General features: G+C 39.3%; 2 protein-coding genes across 2 annotated transcripts in view; one reads left to right on the forward strand and one right to left on the reverse strand.

Annotated features, from left to right (window-relative positions):
- plcg2 (phospholipase C, gamma 2) overlaps positions 1–3,943 on the forward strand; it is a 37,574-nt gene extending 33,631 nt beyond the window's left edge. Inside the window, 5 exon segments of the mRNA XM_077567892.1 lie at positions 407–515; positions 601–768; positions 2,164–2,252; positions 2,338–2,387; positions 2,389–3,943. Coding sequence (XP_077424018.1) covers positions 407–515; positions 601–768; positions 2,164–2,252; positions 2,338–2,387; positions 2,389–2,659 — 687 coding nt within the window. The 3' untranslated portion in view covers positions 2,660–3,943.
- A 495-nt stretch (positions 3,944–4,438) lies between these two features.
- The window catches only part of ano1b (anoctamin 1, calcium activated chloride channel b), a 39,412-nt gene continuing 25,197 nt past the window's right edge, over positions 4,439–18,653 (reverse strand). Inside the window, exons 19-24 of the mRNA XM_077567893.1 lie at positions 17,878–18,020; positions 17,113–17,265; positions 16,872–16,924; positions 14,125–14,309; positions 12,826–12,931; positions 4,439–6,443 (exon numbers count right to left, since the gene is read on the reverse strand). Of these exons, the coding sequence (XP_077424019.1) occupies positions 6,198–6,443; positions 12,826–12,931; positions 14,125–14,309; positions 16,872–16,924; positions 17,113–17,265; positions 17,878–18,020 (886 nt within the window). The 3' untranslated portion in view covers positions 4,439–6,197. The remainder of the gene's footprint in view (positions 6,444–12,825; positions 12,932–14,124; positions 14,310–16,871; positions 16,925–17,112; positions 17,266–17,877; positions 18,021–18,653) is intronic.

The raw sequence follows: 18,653 nt of genomic DNA on the forward strand, positions 1-18,653 counted from the left end.
TCACACTCAATGAATATACTCATAGAAACACATTTATTTCTATCCATCTATTAAGCCTTTTCCTATATTTATCCCAGTATGAGTTGTGGGATGACCAAACTTTCCTGTCACTGTCGTTATTTATTTATTTTTTATTATACTGTACTCATTATAAGGGAAATTCAACTCAGTTTGCTGTATAGCCTTTTTTATGTTGCACATCACACATATAACCAGATCACACATATATGCAAGGAGTGAAGCAGGTGTTCAAACCACAGATGGTGATGGGAACGATGATTTGCTCAAGGACACCTCGACAGTAGCCATCAAAATATTTCAAAATTGCCATTTTCATATTTTTGTCCTCCCCCCCAAAAAAAACAACAAACACATTACAGATTGAACTTTAATTTTTCTTTTGCAGGTGATTGCTGCCAGACACCTTCCCAAGCTTGGCCGTTCAATTTCGAGTCCTTTTGTGGAGATTGAACTATGTGGTAACATCGAAGCGAAGGCCAAGACCACTGTCTATCGTAGGCAAAGATCGTTTGAGTGTCTTCATAACACGCACCAAATGAGTTCAAAAATACAGCATGTCTGTCTTTCTGCTGACGGCAGGGGATAACGGTCTGAACCCGGTGTGGAAAGCTACAACGCCGCCTGTGTGCTTCAAAGTGTATGAACCCGAGCTCACCTTCCTGCGCTTTGTGGTCAATGAAGAAGACATGTTTTCAGATCCCAACTTCCTTGCTCAGGCCATTTTTCCTGTCAAAGGTATCTGTTCAGGTGAGAACAAGCTGCAACAAGCTCTTCACACAAATCACTTTTTTGCTTGTTACATATTGTAAATCACGACTTTCCTGACTTCATTTTCTAAAATTCTTTTGAAGGGGAAGTCAACCGCCCCCCCAAAAAAATTCTTGACAATATGTCTAACTACGACATTCTGGTTAATATTGCGTTGGTAGAATATGACATAAGCAGGAAAATCCAGCCGTTTTTATCAATATCAGAAGGCGGCCATTTTGCCACTTGCTGTGATTGGTTGCTGCGTTGCCTGAGCCCTGAGCAACTGTGATGTCATCTTCAGTCGACAGCAAGTGGCAAAATGGCCGCACCCTGAGATGGATAAAAATGGCTGGATTTTGCTTCATACATCTTATTCCACAAATATTAATAATTAGTAATATTAATCAGAATGTCATACAGTTGACTTCCCTTTTAAAACAATTCAGATTCTACACAAGCAAACTATTTTATTTTTTCATTACATACTGTATGTATATGTGTGTGTGTGTGTATATTTAGAACCTTAAATCAGTGGTGTCCAAACTGTGGCCTCAGGGCCATTTGGGACCCGCCTTCCATTTTTTGCGGCCCACAGGAAGCACTCAAAATAACATTTGTCACGAGCCCCATCACTCATTCTTTTCCTTAAAGTGGAAGTCAACCTTAAACATTTCTTGACAATAATAATAACAATAATGTGACCTCACTAGTCTAAACATGACATTCTGATTATTATTACATTTGTCGAATAAGAGCAATGCAACAAAATCCAGCCATTTTTATCCATCTCATATCCATTTTGCCACTCGCTGTTGACTGAAGATGATATCGTAGTTGCTCAGGGCTCAGGCAACAACCAATCACAGCTCACCTGTTTTCTGAAGCTGAGCTCTGATTGGTGGTTCCCTGAGAACTGAGCAACATTTATGTCATTTTCACTCGACAGCATGTGGTAAAATGGTCGCCACCTGAGATGGATAAAAACGGCTAGATTTTGTTGCTTAACTCATATTCCACTAAGACAATATCAACCAGAATACCATATTTAGACAAGTGGGGCTGCATAGAACATATTATTGTAAAAAAAAAAAAAAAAAAAATCCCTTTTAAAAAAAACAAATTCAACAAACAATGAGAATCCAGTTGCAACAAACAATGAGAGTCCAGTTGCCTCGATTCAATTCTTATGGATTGCCATGACCGAATGACTGAAAATCTACACAGACATAACGGAAAAAAAATGTTTCGCAATCACATCAGTATTTCTTATTGACATTGTGCATGCAAGTTAAAAACTAATAAAATCGCAAAAAAAATATTGCCATTCAGGTGAGCAAAGTTAATTAGGGAAAATGTATTACGATTGTTTGAATGTTATCTTTTTTTTTTTAGGTTACCGCTCTGTGCCTCTAAAGAACGGCTACAATGAAAATTTAGAATTAGCCTCTCTGTTAGTTGACATAAAAGTACTACAACCAGAGGTGAGTACACAAACTACATCAGAGTACACAAACCTACTTTACATACTGCAGCTGTCTTTACCGTTTCATGTATTATGTGTGTCAGAACACAGAAGAAGAGCTGTATTCCTCCTCCAGTCAACTAAGGAAAAAACAATCAGCTCAGCTCAGAAGGTCTCTTGTACAACACGCACACAAACATTAAGCTCTCGTCTGCCACTTACCAACCTTTCACATCAAATCCGTTTGTTAGAGAATCCAGCACAAGTGAGAACAGGTCAGACTTCTTCATATTGAAGGAAAAGCTACAGTGCAGTGAAAATGTATTTGCCCCCTTCCTGATCTCTGTGTTTGTTTTTGCATATTTATCACACTTAAATGTTTTAGATCATGAAGCCAGTTTTGATTCACAAGACTGCCCGAGTTGAAAAACAAAAAACAAAAAACTGTGTCTAATTGATGAATCATGTATTAGTAAAGGGCCCTATGTGAAAAGTAACTGCCCCTCTCGTTAAATCTTGAGATAATTGTGGTTAACTACACTTTTTGGAAAGTTGAGAACAATTTTACAGATGACCATCAGATTTCTTGAATTATGAACTCACTTAAATAGTAGCTGTCACGTATTGTGACGTAGTCTACAAAAGCTCAAAAAAGAAAAGATTTAGTTATAAAGCATTTGATCACATCTGCAAAAAAAAAATAAAAATCAGGCAAACATTTTTTCACAGCACTGTATGGTTAAATATGAACAGATCATCATCTCTCTTCTTCCCCCCCCCCCCCCCCTTTTTTTGAGAGAGGGTCATCTCTCTTCTATGTGTACTTTAAATCAGTTTTTTAATCTCCGAGAGCAAAACAAAAGAAGCTGAAAAGTAGTACATTCTATTCGTGAAGAGGCAGTGAACCTCACGTCACGTCGTGACTTATGGAGAAACACTGACAATAAAATGAACTGTAAGGTTTGAGTTCTAAGAAATCTCAATCCAAAAATATTTTTTCTTGCTTGTCTTTGTTTTCAAAAGTCAACATTTAGTCACAATGTCCCTGGTGTCTAATTTTCTAAATGTCATTTCTGTATGAACTGTTATATTGTCATTCTTTCTCGCTTTATTATTATTTTCTCTTTGGATATTGTCGTTGAGCTGTAAAAGCATAAAATAATGCCGGACGTGCAAAATCACTGACAGAAGAGGATACATTTGCTGTCATTCCTTCTCGTGTGTGTGCATTTGGCCGAAATATGAAATTTAATCAATTGTGAAGTTACTGCATAATATATCTCTTTAAATGTGTCTGTCGACCAATATGCATACAGTTTCACTCAGTTATTCAATGACCATTGCAAATACATTCAATTTGAGGCAGAGTGAACTACTTTCTGTTCATGGTTCACTCTTAATAAAATCGTCTGTTTATGTTTTTATCTTTGGAACTTTTCCTCGGCACATCGCTGAAAATGGGTTTGTGTTTTTTTTTTTACACTGTAATGACCTAAGGTGCCACATGATGGTGCCAAAGCCCTGCTTAATATGAAAGTAGCAAATAGTGTCATAAGTAGTCTGTTGCTTAATACTGTAGAGACTAAGATATAAAAAATTTGGGAAGGAGCTACGTTCAATCTGAGTTGTTGGCAGAAGGTACGGAGAGTTTTTGCTGCATGTGTATGTTTTTGCTCTGCTGAGTGCCCATTAAAAAACTCAAAGAATGGAGTATTATTGTTGACTATTGCTATTGTTACAGGTTGCAAAGGCAATATTCATGTGCACCACCAGTGCACTTTTCTTCTTCTTCAATCTAACCATCTTTAAGCCACTCATTTTTAAGGATATTGTTTGGAAGACGCGTCGGCAATTATAAACATTTGAAAGTTGAGCAATCCTGATCCCCCTCCGAATAGCAGGGATTTACTTTACTGTAATGCAATTTTCCAAAATTTCACAACAAGGACAAGAACAACTTTATTCGCACCATAAGAGCCACTCAGAAAATAAAGCTCTTGGTAATTTTTTGGCCTCGAAAGAAGATTTAGCTCTTTAGCAGGGGTGGGGTGGTTTGGGGGGCAAGTAATGTTTTGCTTATGACTGGTACAATTACAGACAGTATCTATTGATATTCTAAATCAGAAGTCTCCAACCATCGGTCCGGTCCCGCAGCACAATACTCGTCCGTGAACCTTTTAGTATCAGGCCGCATGGAGAGACAGACAAAATTAATTTTTTATTTTTCTTCTTCTTTTGATCATACACATTTGCAAGCGGCAATGATAACGCTGTATGCAGGATCATAGGTTTATGCTTCACATACTTTAAAGTAAGACATTAAAAAGCAGTTACAAACATTTAAAAGCATCATACAGAAATAATTTTTAAAAATTGCTTACTAAAATTACTAAAAGAGCAGACAGTGCAGGAAAAAAAATGGCTTTGAAAGGCCTTAATCATAGGCAAGGGAAAATAACTTTGAATCTTTAGTCCTCCATTCACTCTGTTAATAAAGGACACCAGAAAATCAGGAGACAGTATTACAAGTAATAAAAGAGGAAAACGGCTTTTTAAGGGTAATTTCAAATGATCTTAAAAATGACAACAAAAATATTTGTCTAGCAGGCAATGGTGGCTGAAGAAGTCATCAGAGTAAAACCGCAACATGGTATTTTAAAATGTGTATACAAATAGACATGAACGCTGTTTTTTCCCCTAAGTGAGCACCAGGTTTTGCCCAAAAATCATTCTACAAATTGTACTTCAGATGGAAGATTGTTTCTTATAAGTTCATTGAAACATTCTTTGGCCATATTCAAACTAGTGTTTTTCCTACTGTTGTTGAAATCGCATATTCACAGGCATTTGCATACTGCTTGTGGATTTGAATATGCAGAGTGATGTACAGCATAGCCTATACAGTACTGTGCATTCATGAACTGAAACATCGCATACTCACATGAATTTCTTGGACACGTTCTCCAGACAATTACAATATGACACCTTTCACTTTACATTACTCTCCTCACACATCAGCCAGCTGCTCTTCCAAACATTGGAATGGTTAGAAAAAATTAAGATGGACTTAACAAGCTGTGTTTTTTTTCTTTTGTTTTTTAAATTTATGCTTGCAAACTAAGGCCTGGTACACACATCAAGATTTTTCAAATCTTATAATATTGTCTATCTGTTACACAGACGCCACACAAAGATTAAATAAAATAAAAAAAGGCATTCAACATTTTGGTCATTGTGTGTGGTCTGCTCTGATCATTTCAACACAGAGCACCACACACGTTAAGATTCTCTTACCACCAGTCTAGAAAGAGGCAGAAATATTGCACGTTCACATGCGTTTTCTCAAAAACAAGACACTCGCAGATATGTGCTGGTGTCATCAAAAAATACTTGCTTTGGAAAATGTTTCTTGCCTTCTTGGGAACTCACTTGTATACAGAGGTGGCAAATCCAGGTCCTGAAAGTAAACTAGGTTCCACGGTACTCGTTTACCTGCTAGGGAGCTAGCTAGCTAGCACCTGAGGCTAAAACCAAACTGTGGCAGGGTTTTTACTTTCTGGACCTAAATTTGCCACGTCTGGTTTTATACAAAAACCTACCTCGGGTAGGACACATTTGTTTTTATCTTTGTTGATCAATCAGGCCACTTCTTTGATTGGCTACATTCTGTTGACGTCACAGTTCACGCCATTATTTGACTCAGGGAGACGTTGGCTTTCTCCACATGCACAAAGATATTTGTTTGGAAATACTTAAAACTAAATATTTAAGATTAACGACACTATTTTCAGGACGCATCCACTTTTAACACACCTCAAACAGAAAAATAATCTAATAGGACAATTTTATAAGACGTAAGATATTATACATTTGACTTCCTTGGTCAGAATGGGCAAAATCAGGACAAAAACTGCGCAATTGTTTTTATGTGTGCACCCGGTCTTTGACACCATTCATTTCAATGCTAGTCGTGCTGAAAGCTGTGAATTTGTGAGTCCAAATACGGCTGTGCTGTTGTGTTGTTGTTGTTGTTGCTGCTGTGCTTGCTGGCCACATAGGCACTGTTCTCAAGGTTAATGCTCTTCACTTGCTCTTCTTTCATGAATAGATCGACCAATAAAATCTTCTCCTTGTGGATCTGGAGGCTGATGTCTTTTGGGATGTCTGGGATCAGCCAGTCCACAAGGTCATTCATCAACATCACAACATTCTGAAAACAAAAGAGAAGATCAGAGATCAAAGAGAAGATGTTTTTGTTGTTTGTCATAATTAGTGACAATCAGTCTTTTAATGATATATAGGTGTGGTGGAAAGAGTCGGAAAATTCTGGCACAGGTGTAACGAAAGATAACGGTCTTTCAGTCAATCCAGACTACAAACTGGAAATTTTCCATCTACATAATCCTCCTGGAGTCTAGTACACTCTCCCGGCCTAGTCTGCCACACTTTCATGCATTCCTGGATGAATTCTTCCAAGATCCACCACAGGGAAATTGTCACAGCCATCTTGATGTCATCCACGTCTCCAAATGATCCCGATGACCTTTGGAACGGGGAGAAAATAGCACAGAGCCAGGTCCATGGTGATGCAGAGGCTCAGGATATTGTGAGCACTGAGCAGGTGTGTAGTCATGGTGATGCAGACTTCAGTTGTACTACCACAACTTTTGCCTTTTCTCATGCAATGACAAAGCAAACGCTGCAGGATTTCTTTCTAGACATACTTTATTATTAGGCCTTATTGTGTAAAACGGAAAGACTTGAAAAGGAACGCCAAGCAAGAGTTAATAAAATGAAAGGTGTCATCATTGATTTGAATGATCTTATGGAGGATGATGACAATGTTTTTCAAGTGCAAAAACAACTGGATGTTTTGATCTTATTTCATGGTAAGACAATTTCACTACATGGGTCACTGATGGAACTTGTACCTGAAGAGGAAAAGGATAAACAAGTGTGGTTTGCAAGTATCAATCAATACAACCAATGATTCATCGAGGATGTGAAATGCTGGCTTTCTGAAATAAAGAGACCAATTTCAAGAAATGCAACAACAATGTGGAGAAACTACCAAATAACATTGAGTTTGAGAATTCTCAAAGCTTGCCATTACATGAGCCACATCTTGATCGCAAACCTTATGACATGAAACAGGATGACATGCATCAAAAAATGGACTCTGTGATGCAGAGCAAGATCTGGAACATCAACAAACTCTTCTATTGCCTCTTATCGTGTCAAAGCAGAGGCTGAAATAGCTGCTCTTCTCACTCGTCAAAAACTACTCAAACAAAAACAAGAGTTGGACCAACAATAAGAAGAAATAAAGAAAATGCATTTAACATCCGTCCCAGCACTCCGGACCAGATGGAGTGCTGGGACGGGTGCTAAAAGACTGTGCGGATGAGGTAGCAGAGGTCTTCACCACCATCTATAATATGTCATTCTCTATCATGGGTTCCAGTCTGCTTCAAAGCAGTTACCATTATCCCTGTGCCCAAACAGCCAAATGTCACATGCTTAAATGACTATAGACCGGTGGCACTCACCGTGGCTGGTCATCAAGTACATTAACAAAGCAGTACCACTTGACCTGTATCAGTTTGCATACAAGGAGAACAGGTCAACAAAAGATGCCATAGCTATTGTACTTTGCGCATTATTACAACACATGGAGCAAAGAAACACTCACGCTAGGCTGCTATTTGTTGACTTTAGTTCAGTTTTTAATACAATTCAGCCGAAGAAACTCATACCCAAGCTACATCACATTAGATTAAACCCCACTTTATGCAACTGGGTTTTGGACTTTCCTACTAGCCGCTCACAGTTTGTCAGATTGGGCAAGCAGACTTATTCCACCCTCATTAATACCAGGCACCTCAAGGATGTGTGCTCAGTCCATTACTCTTTACACTATTCACACATGACGGCTGCGCCACCCTCCCCTCCCCTCTAACCTCATTGTTAAATCTGTATATGACACCACAGTGCTTGGGCTCATTCACAACAACGACGAGTCTGCTTACAGAAGTGAGGCACAGCATCTGGCATCATGGTGTTCAAACCATAACTTGGCCCTTAACATAAAAAAGACCAAGGAAATGGATTTTCGCAGAGCAGGACGTACCATTCCTACCCCACTCTTCATTGGGAGTGAGGTGGTGGAGAGGGTTAATAACTTCAAGTATCTGGGTGTCACGGTGTCAGAGGACTTGACCTGGCACAAGAACATCACACTTCAGCTGTGGGAAAGGCCCAACAACGCCTCTTCTACGTGAGGAAACTTAAGGTGGCTAAAATCCCTTAACAGCTCATGATTAACTTATATCAGTGTGCAATCAGCAGCATACTGACCTACGGATTTTTAGTGTGGTTTTCCAGCTGTACTAAAGCTAAGCAGCAGGCCCTCCAGAGGGGGGTGAAAACAGCAGGGAAAATCATCGTGACAAGCCTCCCGGAGATCAACACTATCTACGCCACCCGCTGTCTTCAGCATCACACTGCACATCACCTCTTTTGTCTGCTACCCTCTGGGAAAAATATAGGTCCATCCATGCCAGGACTACCAGACTGGCCCATAGCCTCTACCCTCAAGCAGTGAGGCTGCTAAATGAACAACCCCCTCTCTCTCTGCTACCTATACATCTTCATATTCCACCAGTGCAATAACTATGGTTTAGGTCTTGCATTGTTGCAGCTCCAACACAACAATCCACTCTATTTTTTTTGCACAAGAATACTATGAATGACTGTCAATATTTGCTAGACATTCCATATGTTCTTCTGCACTTTATAGACACACTATGACGGTATTTGCGGCTCATAACGTTATTTCATTGTTTATAACCATGTTATTTGCAATGACAAATAGATATTGATTTGAATTGAAAATGAAAGAGATTTGATCTGTGGAAATCGCAGCTGCTCAAGCTAGGATGCACGTCCTAAGAACTTCAGGAAGTAGTTTGAAAGGCAGCAGATGTAAGAACCCAGATGGAATGGAATCCTATGAAGCCAAAGAGGCTTACGCTGCTCTTAATCCCGAGGTTGATTTATTTTTCCCTGGTGGCCATGTTCATTATGACAGTGGAATCACATCAAAGTCTCATCTAATAAAGGCTAATACAAAGAAAACCACTGATGGTGTTGCAACTCAAGTAGACCATCAGAGGTTGCCTCAATACCCGATGGCTCCTACTGTCAACGTTTCAACTTCCTGGCATGCAGTCAACCCCTTATGCTCATGTGCCAGTTACTGACAATGGTAACAACTTGGTATCCATCATGGCAAGGCAAAATGACATCTCTGCTCTACTGGCACAACAACACAGCATCTCTCATTTGCCTAAAAGAGAGACCCGGGTGTTTGATGGAGATCCTCTGCATTATCACGCCTTTGTGAGAGCCTTTCAACGCAATGTAGAAGAAAGGACAGATGATGCTGGAGTCATAACCAAATTCAGGAAGGAGCCCATTGTTTTGATAGCAGATATTGAGGCCACGTATCACCAGGTGTGTGTAACACGTGACTGTAACCTGCTAAGATTTCTCTGGTGGCCCAATGGGAACTAGTCCCAACCAATGGAGAAATATAGGCTGTGCGTCTATCTCTTCGGGGCAACTTCTTCGCCAAGCTGTGCAAACTTTGCTTTGAGAAAGTGTGCAGAAAACAACAGTCATTTGTTCAGTCAGCAAGTGGTGGACACCATTATGCACAGCTTCTATGTAGATGACTGTCTTGTCTCAGTGCCCACTGAAGGTGAAGCTATTGCCCTCTATTCGTGACCTCCGAGCCATCTGTGCCAAAGGTGGCTTTCAGCTAAAGAAGTGGACAAGCAACAGGAGAAATGTGTTGTTAGCGATCCCTGGAGAGGAGAGGGCAGTGGGTGTAAAAGAGATGGATTTGGACCATGACACATTTCCTGTTGAGAGAGTACTTGGTGTGCAGTGGTGTATACAGTCAGATGCATTTAAGTTCAATATTTCCGTCCAAGAACAACCTTTGACACGTAGAGGTATCTTGTCCATGGTCAGCGCCATTTTTGATCCACTTGGAGTGCTTGCGCCAGTGGTGCTGAAAGCCAAATGAATCCCGCAAGATTTGTGTAGAAATATGAAGATTTCAAGATCAAAAGATGTTTTAAGCCTGTGGACTTTGGCACTGTAGCTTCTGCACAACTACATCATTTTGCAAATGCATGTGAAGTAGGCTATGGAACAGCTACGTACCGACTTTTACATAACATTGATGGAAAGATGTGCAGCATTCTCATCATGGGAAAACCCAGGGTGACTTAAAACCAACTACCAGTCCCCGATTGGAGCTAACAATAGCAGCAGTAGTAGCAGTACGTATGGATAGGTTGTGGAAAAAGGAGCTGCAGATGGCATTGCTTGACTCTGTGTTTTGGACTGACAGCACAGCAGTGCTAAAATACATCAACAATGAAACCTCCAGATTCAGGACTTTTGTGGCCAACAGGATCTCGGAGAAGCATCTAAAACAGCTCAGTGGAGATATGTGAACTCCTTGTCCAATCCAGCAGATGTTGCTTCCAGGGAACTTGGAGTAAAGTCATTCCTAAAGGATGAACAATGGATGTGTGGTCCACAATTCCTGAGAGCAGAGGAGCAATGGCCTACATATGCAGAAAGTTACGAAGAACTACCAGAACAAGATGATGCTGAGTTCAGAAGGAGCATGTTGGCCAATGCTGTTTCAGTCCAGAGAGATGACTCTGTGTTTCAACTGATTGGCCGCTCCTCATCCTGGAACCACCTGAACAGAGTGATGAGTCGGGTCTTAAAATTCAAAGATGCACTTTTGAGCCTCTAAAGTCAATGCACTGCTGTCACAATCAAACAAAGATGGAGAAAGGAGTACCTGTCACAACTTCAGGAGTGCCAAAAATTTAACAGACTCAAACGCAAGTTTGTTGCTGGATACATTGTGCTTAATGTGGATGACTCTGCAACCCGCAACTCATGGATCATGAGGAGAGTTGTCAAAGCTGTTCCGGATAAAGGAGGACTTGTTCGACAAGTCAAGATCAAGACCAGGACAAGCTATCTGGACCCGCCAGTCACAAAGATTTGTCTGCTTCAGGAAGCCGAGGACACCTGATGGATGACTTACTTTGACATGACTTTGACCTTGACAATTGTGACAGACCATATTCCATCTAGGCTCCAAAAGTTCTGGAACCTCTGGCCTAGGGACACTAAGACACATGATGACACGTGGAAACGTCTTCATTCAATAACTCTCCGAAATAACTATTTTCATATTTTCCACAAAAAAAAGAAAAATGCAAAAAAATGCTAACAATTTTTGATCTTGTTTGCATGTATTCTATGTTGAATTGTTCCATTATTGTTTGATAATTATTATGTTATAATAATTAGGGGCCGGTATGTAGAGGCCAGGGATATGTTGTCTTACATGCCCCTAAGGGTCAGAGGTGTCCGTGTGTGTGTGTGGGGGGGGGGGGGGGGGGGTGTCTCACAAAGGAGTGATTACTTAATCAATGTCACCTGTGTTTCTCAAAATGTTTGCTTGTTGGTACAGGGTGAGAGGAGGCAGGGTGCTGTTATTTTCTGTTGACCGCTAGATCAACTGCTAGATTTGCCACTAGATTGACCACTAGATTTTACCTTCATGTTGTCCCATTCTGCAAGTTTACCTTCAGTAATTGTACATTAGAAAGTATATTATTGAAAGAGTCAAATAAACATCTACAAACTGCAGTGAATGCCACAAGTTTCCATCTTGGAATCAGCATGTCGGACGGAGCCCTGTCTTCTTATCTCAGTCACTACATTTGGTTTGGATAGTAACAACAGCTGCAAAACGGAATCAGATAGAAATATACATTTTTTTTCGATAAGAGAAGAGACTCTAATCTTTCTTTTGGTAGGTTCCATGTTTTTATAGCAATAGAACACATATTGTGGGCCTTGCAAAATTCAGTAAAACAGCCGAGAGCGAAGGGGGTTGCTTCAGTGAAAATGGCTGGGAGTGAATGAGTTAATCATGACTTGTCTGTCATCCTGGCGAGCTGTGCATCCTAGTTGTGATCCAATCGAGATTTTGGTGGCCAGCTCCGAGAAAGGATGTTCAGAATTTTATATCCACATGCTAGGTTTGTAGCCATTGGAAAGCATCAAACAACAATCCATCTGGATTTCTTCACACCCTGCCTATTTTTCTTTGACCCTGGACACACATCCGAGTAGAATTTGTGGCTGGTCTCCCTCCCTCAGAAGGTAATTCCTCCTAGATTACAAATGTGGACAGATTACCAAAATGACTCATTTTGTGCTTTGTCTAAAATACCTTCAGCTAAGGACCAAGCGGGGGCAATCATCCACCATGTTTTCTATTTGCATGGTTTACCAATGAATATAGTTTGTGAAATAAAAAATTGCAATTGCGTTTGTGTCCTTGAATCCCACACCCGCCACCCCATACTGTACAAAGCAAAAGCATACATAACAGTAGAAACAACTGTAATTGATTAACATCCCAACCACCAACTGTCCTATAAATTTGGTCATGTCCAGTAAATACCCACATGAACACACGTTACCTGAAAAATGATTACAAAGGCTAGTCGAATAGCCAGTACTGCCCAGAATTCCTTTGACATCTCATACGGAGTTGTTGACCAAGGTGGTTCTCTGTAGTCCTTGTATCTATAAAAACAAACAGAACTGTTCATGTTTTGATACATTTAATGCTTGGATGGATGATTTAACAGCTGAGTCATGCCATCAACATTAAATCCCATACTTAGCAAGACTATTTTCTGGGGCGGAATGCCCATTCATCCTAGACATTTACCCTCTTGGACTTTCCAATCTCATTGTGGCAATGTCGACTGAATGACTGCTACCAAAACATTTCCATGCTGGCATAAATAAGCTTCCATTATACTATGTGATAATCATTAACAAGAAGAGGTTTGTTGTTGTTTTTTTCTAACTTAGTGGACCAAAATCATTAATCACTCAAGTGGTGGTACACTATGCAGAAAGTCTGCCCCAGACATTTTTTTACAGCATAAGATATTTAGAAAACTGATTAACGATTATACAGTATAATTGACAGAAGTAGCCTATTAAAAATAATGATTAGCATAATTTATCTTTTTAGATTTTGGAAATTGGAATTCTCATTAACAGCTGTTGTTTTTAATCTGCTGCTGGCTGGGGATTTTAGACTTTGGCCGAGTTGATAAATGTGATCTGTTGTCTTTTTTGCAATACCAACTGAACTAAGACTGAGTTCTGAAGGATTATAATAAACTTTGTAATCTTTTGCGTGTTCAAATAAATCAAAGATGAGATTCTTGTGAAAAGGGTCCTTGCAAGGTCAATTTTTACAGAGATCTCTGGTCACACAATTGCATATCACCCAAGCAGTGTCATCCAAGAATGTGTGTCCCTCCCCCCAGGAGACACAGCCCTTTTATTACAATCAGAGTTTGTACAGAAAAACGCCTCTCTCCTCCCATCAAATACGAAAATCAGATTACATTCTCACAGTATGCTAGGTTGTTGATCTTTCACATTTAGACAAAACAGAATCTCAGTATGCTAGATTGAACATTCACATTTAGACAAAACAGAATCTCAGTATGCTAGATTGAACTTTCACATTTAGACAAAACAGAATCTCAGTATGCTAGATTGAACTTGAATTTTCACAAACAGGACAAAACAGGGAATTTAGACAACAAGATAACAGATAGGTTAAGGTCGAGTTATATTGAGTTTGACATTATTACACCTGTGTAGATGTGCATCTACACATCTATAACTAAATTCAAAATGGTTAAAATATAAAATAAAGAATTAAAAATGTTAACAATGTTAACAGTTCCCACCTGCATATCTCAACTGCATAGCCAAGTTGCATGGGATCCATTGGCTCTTTTCCATCCTGGAAGTTGCTGACATTAAAATAGGAGAGAGTATGGTTGACAAATCCATGCATGGTGCCATCGGGGCTGTACATGTACTGGTAGACCATTCGAGGGATGAAGTCTGATGTGAAGGAGATGACAAATGCCTAGGAATTGTAGGTGTCGTTAGAGGTGGGATTCAAAGCGGTGGCACAAAATGGGAGTCAAACTAATAATAAACAATGCATTTGTATGTGTAAAACAGTGAGCAAAGTAACACACTTTAAAAAAATGACTACATCAAATTAACGTTTAACCCTTTACAATGACTACAAGTTGCATTGGATGGTAGTGTTAGTGAGTGGACAGGCTCGACTCTTTTCCATTCTGGAGTTGCCCACGGTGAGAGGAGCATTACAGATGTGGGCATACTTATTCCCCTGACCCCCTAAGGATGATCCAGGTTCGCCTGGGCGAAGTGGCTGGAGAGACAGAAGTCTGGGCTTTCCTGATAAAGCTGCTGCCCCTGCAACCCGACCCCCGGATAAGCGGAAGACAATGGATGGATAGATGGACTTTCATGATTTGCTATCTTGACCATCAGTGGCCAGGTTTACATAGAGACATTTTTGTCATTCCGATTGAAATCATTCCGAATGAAGATTTCTAGTCACTTGTGACGTGATCCATTCAGAACTGCCATATACATGCTCCACTACGTTAAGCTGTTAACAGCCGTGGGACATGCGGAGATCCATGTAAACAAGTGATTCATCAAGACGGAGTTTATTCATCTGCTCTCTGTAACAATTTGGCCAAAAATATCTTTACAATAGCCTTTTTATTTGACCATTTATGACTGAAACATCTTCTAATTAGTAGATCATCCCCTTAGCTGTTCACAATGTGTATTCTTGCAAGCCTCTGGCTAATAGTTTTCAGACTGGATTCAGCTTTTGAATTTCCCGCCCTCTGCTGGATGTGACGTTATGTAAACGTTGTGTATGTAAAGAAGAGTGTGTGCAATTACATTTTCCGGCCACAGCAATTTGAAATGGAATATTCTGCAGTCAGTAGCGTTAAGCTCAGTAGATGTTTTTAACACTTTTTATAAAAGCAACATATTGATAAAATTAAGTTCCAAGTACTTTATTAAAACTTGCCCCCCCATCGCTTGGTAAGACGGCGCCATTTGAAAAGTAATTTACCGTAGAACCTCGGAGTTCGAACATAATTCGTTCTTGTGAAGTGCTCAAAGTCCGAATTGTTCAACTTCTGAAATCTTTTTTCTCATAGGAAATAATTTAAATGAGTTGAATCCGTTCCCTCAAATACAGTAAATTCCTATTTTAATTTCTATTAAAAACAAAAAAAACATGTACACCCTGTACAGTATGTAAACAATAAAAAAAATACCTTACCTTTTGTGTTGTGGTGTGATGGCATCAGTGGATGAAAAATGCACTCGCAAATGTACGGAGCCTGTTGTAAATTCCTCATTATTGCTATGTTAATGCATGCTTTAGTTCAGTGCTGAGTTTGTGTATTTTACATTGGCCATATTGTTAGACTACTAAAAGGTTCTTGCGTGCGCACATTGCACACGCTACATCCAGTCAAAGCAAGGCAATTTTGTTGAACAGCTAAGGGAGGTCCTCGCGCTGGTATTCACGGAAGAAGTCACGGTAGATACAACGACGCGATTATCTCCTTCCTTAAACCCACTGTGGTTCGTAACAAATTCAGTTTTTCTTTGCTGCCACTGGCACTGTTGTCTTTCTTTGGGCTCATGTGCTTTGCTTGCGTGTTCAGACTCCAAAATTTAGGTGGAACTCTGAGGCATTTTTTACTCATATTTTTTGGTCGAAGTCTGATTTGTACGAGTTCTGAGATGTTCGAACTCTGAGGTTCCACTGTATTTATTTAAAAAAAACGGAGCATTCACAGACCGGACGCAGTCTGGCTATTCCGATTACATGACGCTTGTTCGGATTGGCAAACAGAATATACCACCCCTGTAAATCCAAATGAAATTCCATTCAGATTCAGCCATTTCATTCCGGTTAAGGTGTTTATGTGAAGCAATTTCATTCCGTTTGGTCATTTGATTCATTCTAATTGGAATACATAGCTCCATGTAAACCTGAATACTGTCAAACAAATATAACTTGGCTCATATGTGTACACCCATGCAAAGACCTTGTTCATGCGATATCAACAATTTAATCTTTGGCATTTAATGACTGTGACTTACTTTACATAGAATTTATGTAATATTAGAAATATCGCAAAAACGGAATGAAATATCAAATGAAGCTGAAGAATGGAACTGACAACACCACTCATAAATTTTGACACTCAGCAAGTCAGCTGTTTCTTTGCTAAGTTAATAGTTCATGAGCTTAAACAAATATCAGAGAATTCAAAATAAATCTTTGAGCACAACCTCCATAAGATGATTTGGAATCTAAAATATGACATACTTGTTTAAATTTCCTGTGATTTGCCGACAATATGTACTTCATTGAGAAAAATGACAACTGAAAATCCAATTGCTGGGACTAATCTTTTTTTTTTTTTAAATTTATATAAGGCATTATATAACACAATACAGGACATTATTTTTGAAAAGGTGTAATCAGTGTAGGTTCACATGTTCTAGTATTTGAATTCCACTTGAGGATTACAATGAATAATAATAATAATAATTTTTAAAAATAATCACTTACATTGATAATGACAGCCACTTTGGCAACTCCTCTTAGAATGTTGTACCATATACCTGAATAACAAATGGAAATATGTTTAAAAATGTAATATCTGCTTAGTCTGCAAGTCACAACGACGGACGGGCAAACGGGCGGGCGAGTGTGATGGATGGATGGATGGATAGATAGATAGATAGATAGATAGATAGATAGATAGATAGATAGATAGATAGATAGATAGATAGACAGACAGACTACCAACCAATGTCTTTAGCTCGTGCTGCCACTGGTCGTCGCAACTCAGTCACAAACTTCTTTGCATCAAGTCGTATTTCAATTATGTTGTTGAGCAGAGCAAACAATGGAGCCAATGGGAAGGATGCCACAAATAATGTGACAAAACCAAACTGGATAACTGGGAAATAGCCAAGACATAAGATATATTAACACAGTATACAGTATAACACAGTAACGCTAACTGTGACATCTTTGCGCCCATTTCAAACGATTAAGCAATGCCGCGCTTAACTTTTTGATTTTATTTAAGTTAGTTTTCATATTTCATGCCTCCCCTCTTCTTAGTTATCATTCAAGACCCCAATGTGTGTTGTAGATCAGGCTGGTCCAATCCTGGTCCTCGAGGGCCAAAGTACTGCAGGTTTCAGATGTTTCCGTCCTCCAACACACCTGATTCCTATAATCAGCTCATCGGCAAGTTCAGCAGAAGCCTAATGATGATCCTAATCTTTAGAATCAGGTGCGATGGAGGACGGAAACATCTAAAACCTTCTGGGACTAGGATTATTGAATCCTGTTCTAGATCATTGAATATAAGGTTGAATATATCATTTACTAACTAGAATGATAAAAACAATAAGTCATGGATCAGGTAACCCCTAAGCCTTCACGACGTGTGTGTTTGTGTGAAAACCCTGTTACTGTACCAGTGGTGGTCTCCTTAGCGGTGAGCACTAGACTAACAAAGGTGAATGTGTCAATAAAATTATATTTTGTGTGTGGTACTCACTCATTTCCATATATTCAGGTGTTAATCCTGAAAATGGCTCCAGGAAGTGGTCGGTTTCGTATCTCTGCAACTTCTTCTGCCTCTCTTCCTCTTGAAAAGTGCCTTGCTTTGACTGGATGTAGCGAATCAGCTTCTTTAGCTTGCTGAGAAATGCACAACAACACACTAAAATTTAGTAATTTTATATTTCAATGCCTCCAAATAGAAAAAAAGATAAAACATTTGATTGTGATATACTGTACATTCAGATGTTGACAGGTAAAATTGGACACAAAACACATCGATTTGTTAAAATTATTAGAGGGTCTTTTCTTTAGTTTCCAACATATATTGGTACCCAGTAAATTCTTTAGTGTAAATTTGACTCTATTTAGAGTAAATTTGACTCTATTTAGATAGGGACCAAAGAGACTCAGTTTTAGAGTAAACTAAGATTTACACGAGGAAGAGAGTAAAAATAAATAAATAAATTATAAGAACATAAAACTCACTCAAGGGTTGAGGTACAAACTTATGCTTGGAAGACTGCCACACTACCACCTGAGCTATGCCCCACCTACTGTTGGCTTTTTTAGGAAAGATTCCATGCAATCATGGAATCAGCTGCAGCTGACGAGCGATATACTAGCAGAGTGCAGGAGCTGCATGGCTCAGGGAGTAGATTGTCAGTCTCTCAAGCTGAAGGTTGTGAGTTTGTTCCTACCTTCAGTCACTTTTATTTATATTTATTTTTTTCCAATTCTTTATTTTACTCTCTTCCAAGTGTAAATATTACT

This window comes from Vanacampus margaritifer, chromosome 6 (genome assembly GCF_051991255.1).
Source record: "Vanacampus margaritifer isolate UIUO_Vmar chromosome 6, RoL_Vmar_1.0, whole genome shotgun sequence".
Classification (NCBI taxonomy): domain Eukaryota; kingdom Metazoa; phylum Chordata; class Actinopteri; order Syngnathiformes; family Syngnathidae; genus Vanacampus; species Vanacampus margaritifer.